The sequence below is a fragment of the Emydura macquarii genome, unplaced genomic scaffold (genome assembly GCF_026122565.2).
Source record: "Emydura macquarii macquarii isolate MOO-44397 ecotype Brisbane River unplaced genomic scaffold, CSIRO-AGI_Emac_v2 contig_891, whole genome shotgun sequence".
Classification (NCBI taxonomy): Eukaryota; Metazoa; Chordata; order Testudines; family Chelidae; genus Emydura; species Emydura macquarii.
Genome location: NW_027131028.1, coordinates 17,352 through 26,348, shown reverse-complemented (window position 1 = coordinate 26,348; position 8,997 = coordinate 17,352). Strand labels below are relative to the sequence as shown.

Below are 8,997 nucleotides of genomic sequence, written 5' to 3'. Positions count from 1 at the left end.
TGCTTACTTCACTCCATAGCATATGATGGATGGGTTTCACTACAATGTGACATGTATGTTTCCTGTGAGTGATAGATATACAATGTGTTGAATATTCTGTGTCCTGTATTAGACATTTAATTAGCAAAGAGTTTGTACTGGGACTTTGACAGGAGAGAGAAATTTTTATTTTTATTATTAATAATCATGATAATGAGAGAGTGTTTCAGAACATGACGTGTATGATCCAAAATGTTGGGTATGAATCTCTGGATGAGCATTATGTAGTTCTCAATTTGCAAAGAATGTATTTCACATCGTAACATATATGAATCTGAAGGGAAGGTTCTGAATTCTTTCTCTATTGGACCTTCATAGTTCAAACTCTCCTGGCACTAAATAGCCCACAGCATCTTCTGAAAAAGGTATCCCTGGGGTCCTGGCTAAATTCCAGCTTCAATAATTACACTGACCGTTATCTTTTAAAGTTTCTTGCATTTTGGTTATAAAGTGTCAATTATTTTTGCTAAAAAGAGAAAATAATTCCTTTATCTGTGCACATTTTATCATTGCTTTTCCATTTTGTCGTGGTTTTGCAAATCCAGGAATAGTTAATACAATCTATATTTCCTTCTGATTTCTAAGCAGGCTGGTACACTGGAGCTAGGAACTTTATAAAAGGAGGTCCATAATGTGAAGAAATGTAAGGGATAAAAAAATCAAAAATAAAGATATACCCAGGACAAATCATAAGAAAACACCAATACAGTTGAAGTCTCGTGAATGGTAAGTTTTATTGTCTCCACATGCACAACAGAAGCAGATAAGCAGATGAAATTATCCCAGCAGAAAATATTCCATGTCACACAAACATAAATGACACACCAGCAATAATGCTTAGTAAGAACACTTCACACTTCTACAGTGGGCACGGCCATTTACAGATTAAAGGCAGTGAGAAAGCAGGGGAGAGACCTAGAATTTGCAAAAGAAACAAGGCATGAAATGTGCTACACACTTAAGGCAATATCACAAGAACAAGAGGTGAATTGGCAGCTTTGCATTTAATGAATCGTTGTTTCGGTGAATGATCATGTCAGCTGCTGCACTGCATTTAACACAACTGCTTTTGCTGCTGTGGGATTGGACAGCATTGTTGCACTGGTGGACAATACTGCTGTACTGGGCAACATTTCTGGACATTCTGTTGTGGCCTCACATAACAGCAGGATTGTGGCTTACTGCGGTATCCATGGGTGTGGTGGCATGAAGATCCAGAACCGTGACATGAAGATCCAGAACTGTGGCATGAAGATCCAGAACTGTGGCATGACCGCTCAGAACAGACTGACCGTCCATGGCCATGGCACCCTCCAGAGGATCCATGGTGGTACGATGGCCTCCTGACACAGCAGTGGCCTCCATGTCCATGGCACGACCCCGACGACCCATGGCAATTCTCAGAACAGCCCGATCGTCGATACTCATAGCATCGGTAATCATGGCCTCCCCTTCTTGGCCCTCCACCGCTACAGCAGCAGGTGTCATAAGCCTAGGTGAATGGGGTGCGCCGGGTATCCAGCCAGGACCCTGCAGGGTCATACCAGGTGGAGTTCCTGTTGAAGTAGGATTCCCTTCCAGAAGAAGAAGTCATTCTGCAGCCTAGGTGAAGCTGAAAGAAACACACAATCTCTCTGTCACATGAAATAGGATAATCTCTCACATTATTATTTCCTCTCTTCATATAGATTTCTTGATAAGTAGTGCTGATTAGAAAATTGGGGGGTTTCCTTCAGCAGAAAATTGACAAATGTGATTTTTTCATTTTTGTCGCCATTTTCTGACTTTTCAATGAAATACCGAAAACTGAAATATTTCAGCCAAAAAGCAGAAAAATCTCAGATGCAACCGAAAGATTTAATCAGATTAAATGTCTCAACAAAAAAGCTATTTTGAATTGGAAAACTGAAACATTTCGTTTCAAAAATATCAAAAACACGGTACTTTGTTTTCTAAATATTTTTTTTTAAATCTTTCTAGTCAGGAGGTTTGTGAAAAATTTACCTTGTTTCACAGTTTCTATTTTGATGAATTGGCATTTTTCAGTAAAAATACATTTGTCAAAAAATTCCCAACCAGTTTAGATAGAACATTTTATATGTGTAGCCTTTGATCCTGGCAATTTTGAGCTCCCTGTCCTTTTTTGATTTTGTCTGCCATTCTGCATACAGCCAGTGTCTTATGTATTAGCATAACAAACCACACAGGCATTCAGAACATGAGTTTAGACAAAGTCCCGCTACAGATATAACGAAAAAATATGGGACTCTGCAACAAATACGTCTAAAAGAGGATCAGTATAATCAGACTTACCCTATTCACCAACAAAGGCAGGGGAGGAGAAGTGAAGTTGAAGTCAGTGATGAGGACTTGGATGAGAGACCTCTTATATGGTTCCACACCCTACTTATGCAATGAGACAACTCCAAGGAATGGGACTTCTTTGTTCTCCATTGGATGTCCCCAACTTTTGTCTTGTTACAACTCAGCATTATTTATCAGCATATTTTAAGTTTAATAACATAGTTCACTGGATGATCAAGGCATTTTATAGACATCAACTAATTAATGCCCACACCAGCCCAGTGAGGTAGCTATGTTTATGTCCATATCACACACAGTGATATTAAGGCACAGGGATGCGTAAGGTCTTGCCCCAGGGATCCCAATGAATCAGTGGTAGAAACATAATTAGAACTCTGTAATTTGTGATTTCCAGTTTCGTGCTAGTCATGCTATACACTGCTAGTATGTCACATCAATCTTTTTATACCACAAAAAATGCAGTTACTAGCATCAACAGATGTGACGTGCAAGAACAGATGTGAAGGACTCTGAGTTTGCCAAGGGCACCTGCTTATTCAGATGGCAATTGTGGAGTCAAATGTCAGGCTTCATTGAATCATGCTGTATCTAATGTTTATTTTGCATATGTCATAGCCACATGTATCAGGTATTTCCAGAAGAGAGAGGGGGAAACTTGGGTTGTGTTGGTTCATTCACTGAGTTTTTGGCTTGAAGCAGCTAAGATAAACAACTGTGGGTCCCATGTATCTAAGCCAAACTCAGTCCGGATCTGGATTGTTCTGTTTTGGTCCCTTCCTAATTGAACAGCCATTTTTGCGGCAATATTTCTGAATTCTTTAACCTGAGCTTCTCTTCAGCACTCCTTGGTATCTGAGGACACAAAAAACAAGGATGACGGTTTTACACCTCACCCAACGTGCCGTATACCAGACGGCCCAGAAACCGCTGATGCCATTCTGAGGCCTGATCTAACATCAATGGGAGCCTTTTCATTCACTTCAGTGGGCACTGGGTGAGGGGCCTACAGCATTGGTTGTCTACTCAATCCCAAGGGAAATCCAGCCCAACCCCACTTCATTCATGGAAACCTCAGATAGCATTAGAAGAAGTGTTTGGCTTATACAAGCAACAAAGTAGACTTGTGGCAGGTTTCCCTTCTGTTTCTCTGGTCACATAGGATCAGCTAATTTCTGCTTGTATTGTCAAATGGGTTCTTCCCTTCAGAAAGGTCGATATTCAGATCTCCTTCCCAGCTACCCTCTGCCACCAACTTGGCAGGGCTCCCCCTATTTAGACACTCACCAGGCTGCTGTGTTTGGATACCAACAATAAATCCACATGCTTTGGGCTCCCCTGTCTTCTCTTCCTTTGGCCAATAAGTTCATTTTCTGGGCATAGACTCTCTGTCTGGTACCACTTCCAAAGAATGGAACTGTGTAGCCCAACTCCCCTAGGCCCCCCCAGACCAACCACACCCTCCCCAGAGCTCAACCCTCTTGGGTATGCTGGTTTATAGTTTAACCCTTATGGGACACATGATACTTGAGGCCAGACCACACAGATTTTTGCAAAAGGAACTCTAAACCAGTGACACTTTACTCAAAGACAGCATAAGAGATATATAGCGATCTGTGGAGAAACAACAACACCTACATGCAATCCGTGCCTCAGTTTCCTCACAACTCCCGAGTCCTTTTGGACTTGGCTATTGTCTGCTGAGGGAGTGCAGGATTCTGCTGTAGCCTCTCTCTTCCTTCCTCCTCCTCAGTTTTGCCTTCTTGTTCTGGTCAGCAAGAAAGAGCTACGCAAGGAAGGCCTTGGCTTTTTATAACTTCCAGGCACCTGTGTCAGGTGAACTCCCTCATCAGCCTCAAACCCCCATCAGGTGCTCCAAGTCCCCCATCAGGTGATCTGATGCTTGGAGAGCAGGTTTCCTTGGGCAACGCTCAGCTCTATATCCAAGAGTGCTCCTATGTGAATGGAAGATCATCAAGGTTTAACAACTCTCCACTGATAGCCTTCTGCCTGGTGCAAGAATTGCTCCTGAGACCTTCTGTGTATTTCAGCTCAATATGGAGACTACAGAGCAGAGGCGAAGGCAGAGAACAATTTTACAATCACAAAACAAAATGGCGTTTTCAGATTGATACAGATACATGCAGATGTTCACTAATCTATCACTCCACGCAGCTGGGCATAAACTTGCTTTTATTATTAACCAAGGGCCAGATCCTGAAATGGCATAAATTAGCATAACTCAACTGACTTCAGTGGTCCTAATCTGGTTTCACCAGCATGGGATTTGGCCCATTATCCAGAAGGTAGACAAATGCAGACTACAAATAAGTTGCAAAGTTTTAATAGTCAGGAAAATTACCCACTGGAACAAGTTACCAATGGAAGCGGTGGGAGAGAGTAGATGGCAAGGAACTAGGAAGCGGGGGAACAATCAAGCAGGCTGCCCTGCTCTACAACCACAGGCAGAAAAAGGAAAATCTGAGAGCGTGTCCTGTGTTTCTAGTCACTGAGAAACGACCAGACTTTTCTTTTTCAGCCTTGCCTGCACTCCACAAGGATGTGTTCTCAGGGATCTTGCCACCACCCTGGGTTCTTTTAGTTGCCTCCTGGTTTTAGCCTTCAAGGATCACATTTGTAAGCTTCTCTCTACAACCAGGAGGGCTGGAAAATTCCTAATTGCGTGGCACAAGTTCCTGCAACAAGGCCATTTCCAAGGCCTTGGTTGACTCTTAAGTCCCTTGAATGAGATCTTCCAGCCAACTTTAGTTTGAAGGGGCCAATATACCTCATTACACTACAGCATGCATAGATACACTCAGCAACAACAGCAATGATAGCTATTATTATAGCAGATAGCCATCTGTCCTGGATAGTTTAGACATACGAAATCCTGCATCTTGGCAGGGGGTTAGACTAGATGACCCTTGCGGTTCCTCTAACCCTATGATTCTATGAAGATGTGGCAGCACTGGCTGTGTGTACCTACCAGACATTCTGGATATGTACCTGAGTGGCTTGCCTGCGCTGCCCTGGCTTACTGATATGGTTACTGGAACTGGCTAGATCAAACCAAGCATGGGTACATCTACACATGCCGTAGTCACATGTCTGATTGCCGTGTCAACATGAGAGTTTCACCACGGTACATCATGTATCTGTTCAGTGCAGGGTGGATTTACTCTATGTGATGTATTGCAGATGCTAATTAGCTAATGTTTGGCTCAGTGGTTTGGAAAGGTGATGTGTTCCTGAAGTGATGCACATTGTCATAAAGAATGGGTTCAGTATGTTAGTCGTGTAATATACAGCCTTTGTGATTGTCAGACGAAGAGCCTGAAAATGTCACCGACGGTTCTTCGTCTTCATCTCACGATTTGAGACAATTTGAAAATGAATTTTTTTTTCCCATGACACTTTTTAACGAACATTTTTCATTTTCATTGAAAATGTTTGGATTTCCATCAAAAACCAAAACCCCACAAACCAAATATTTTTTGGTTTCCAGGAAACTAAATTTTGTTTTCATTGCTTTCAGTGAACAGTCAAAAATGTTCAACAAAAATGGAAATTTTTGAAAAAATTTTCATCAAAAAGACATTTTTTATTGAAAAATACTTTTGATTTTTAAAAAAAATCAACTCAGCTCTACCCTTGGAAAATTCCATAGTATTCTGAAAAATCCTGATTTTGATAATTACATTCTATCTATTCTTATATACACTTGAGCATCAACGGCCTGATCCAAAGATCATTAAAATAAATTGAACTCTTTCCATTGACTTGAAAGAACTTTGGATCATGCCCCAGGTGAATAAACAAACCAGGTCCTTTGCTGGCATCAATCAATGGAACTCAGTTGATTTGACTGGAATAAAAACAATAAAAAACAAAATTCTGCCCAAAATAGCTTTTGATGGAAAAATTTTGACCAGATCCAACAACAATAATAACCACCAAATGGGTCAGGTATGGAATTCTATTAAACGATTTCAGGAACCCAAAATCCAGTCCGATATGGGTCTATACAGGATAATGCATGGCCTATGTTAACACATCACTGCAGTATTTGCAAGTACCTCCATTATAATCAGTGCCTTGAACGCTGAGGTCAGCAAAAGAGAAAATCAGTCAAAATAATTTCAAAATAGTTTTGGAGGATGCGGCTGGGTGACCTAGGGTGAATGTCCTTATAACTGTGGAGAGATGAAAATTTTAAACTTCTGGACAATCCGGGCCATGAACATAGGGCTTGGTACAGTAAACGGGACTCAGAAATCAGCAAAAGAAAATCCTCACTAATAAAGTTTTGCAAAACTGAAACCAAAACTCGCCTCAGTTTTGATCCATCTTCTCTGGCAATTCCTGTGGGGCTGAGTTTCCTGTTACATTAAAAAAGAAAGGCAGAATGGTCTAGGGCACTGGTTTTCAAGCTGTGGTATGCAGACCCCTGAGTGCCCGCAGACTATGCCTAAGGGGTCCGCAAAAGGTTGCAATTACCATAGAACAGTAGTTTTCAACCTGTGGTCTGTGGACCACCAGTGGTCCACAGACTATATCTAAAATTTCCAAAGAGGGCCGCCCCTCCATTCAAAATTATTTAGGGGTTCACAAATGAATGAAAGGTGGAAAAGCACTGGTCTAGAGAACTGCGCATGGGATTGGGAGCTAGAAATTTCTAACTGTTGGTTCTGCCAGTGACTCACCTGGTCAAGTCAGTCTGTTCTGTCTCCATTTGCCATCCACGTGCACTGGAGCTCCTAATTACATTATCAAGTGACACAGGTGGAGTCAGCAGCATGGGATAGTGCGCCTAGCATAGCCCTGGGAATGTGAGACACTGGAATTCTATGTGTGTATTTCCCCTGACTCAGTGGTGGCAGGTCACTTATCACTTCCATGCCTCGGTCTATCGAATTGTAAAATGGAGAAAGACATACCTTCTGATCTACCTCACACAGATGATTTGAGGATTAACTAGCTGAGTGCTTTGATCTTCTACACTATTCACAATCAGTGAAGAGAAGCAGATAAAAAATAGTCAGCTAGCAAATGCCACACATGTGGCACAGCAAATAGACATGGGGTTATTTTGATTGTAAATAATTAAGTCCTCATTCCCATGGAGTGTCTCATTTCAAAGAGGGCTCCGGACCATATAAAAGCTGTCCCCTTCCAGTGCTCCAGACATACCCAGCTTCATATCTTCTCACCTGTCTTTATTGATCAATAGGGTAAGTCAGATTACACTGATCCTCTTTGCTGTTCATTAAAAATATCTTTAACATATTTTTTTCCAGATTGGAGTCTAAAATTCCCTCTGTCTGGACTGGAATGCAGGAGACAAATGTTTGTTGTGTAGCTGGGTCCCTATGGAAATGCGAAGGGCATTTCTGTCTCTCAGGCAGTGTTCAGAATTCATTATGTGTTCTAAGGATAAATTGTTAAGAGCCGAAGGATGGGGAGCTGAGCAGCAAGAATTTGCATGGGTGACAATTGGTGCAATGCCCTATGGCTAATTCTGAGTCCTGATGAGCACCAGTTGTATATGGCTGGGGAGATCCATTTCTGTGTAAACCTAGAGAGGGCATCTTACAACCAGCTGCCATTCCTTAGATGGGTGTTGATATCACCCTTAGATTCAAGGCTATGAAGTTAAGAACCACTGGCCTGTGTGGAGGTTATAAAAGCAATTTCACAGGGATTTCTATGTGAAGAGACTAAATGGAAATTCAAGAGCTTATCCCATGCTGTCTGTTTCTTTCAGCTTCACCTAGGCTGCAGAATGACTTCTTCTTCTGGAAGGGAATCCTACTTCAACAGGAACTCCACCTGGTATGACCCTGCAGGGTCCTGGCTGGATACCCGGCGCACCCCATTCACCTAGGCTTATGACACCTGCTGCTGTAGCGGTGGAGGGCCAAGAAGGGGAGGCCATGATTACCGATGCTATGAGTATCGACGATGGGGCTGTTCTGAGAATTGCCATGGGTCGTCGGGGTCGTGCCATGGACATGGAGGCCACTGCTGTGTCAGGAGGCCATCGTACCACCATGGATCCTCTGGAGGGTGCCATGGCCATGGACGGTCAGTCTGTTCTGAGCGGTCATGCCACGGTTCTGGATCTTCATGCCACGGTTCTGGATCTTCATGCCATAATAGTAGTGGAGCGTGCCACAGCACACCAGTTTATGTGAAGCCAAAACAATATGTGCAACAGTGCTGCCCTCCCGTGCAACAGTGCTGCCCTCCTGTGCAGAAGTGCTGCCCTCCTGTTCAAAAGTGCTGCCCTCCCGTGCAAAAGTGCTGCCCTCCCGTGCAAAAGTGCTGCCCTCCCATGCAGAAGTGCTGCCCTCCCATGCAGAAGTGCTGAATACCAGGGGGAAAGTGCCTTCCGAGCCAACAGCAGCAAAATCAAGTCTGCAAAGTTCCGGCATGGCAGCTGAAGTAACAGCTACAAGAAACGGAAATGAATACATGAAAACCTTCTGGCTCCCATGATGTTGCTTTAAATTTATAAAGCTTTGCATGACTTGTTTCTTTCACAAATTGCACTTTCTCTGTTGTTGTTTTTTTATTATTATTATTATAATCAGTTAATGCTTGTAATGCACTTCAAAGAGGTAACCCACTGTA

At 42.6% G+C, this 8,997-nt stretch overlaps 1 protein-coding gene across 1 annotated transcript; it reads left to right on the top strand.

Moving 5' to 3' along the window:
- Positions 1–8,146: 8,146 nt before the first annotated feature.
- On the top strand, positions 8,147–8,734 carry LOC137149873 (keratin-associated protein 5-1-like). The gene is given in 1 exon segment (XM_067543493.1): positions 8,147–8,734. A coding segment is annotated over 1 exon segment (588 nt).
- Positions 8,735–8,997: the final 263 nt, after the last annotated feature.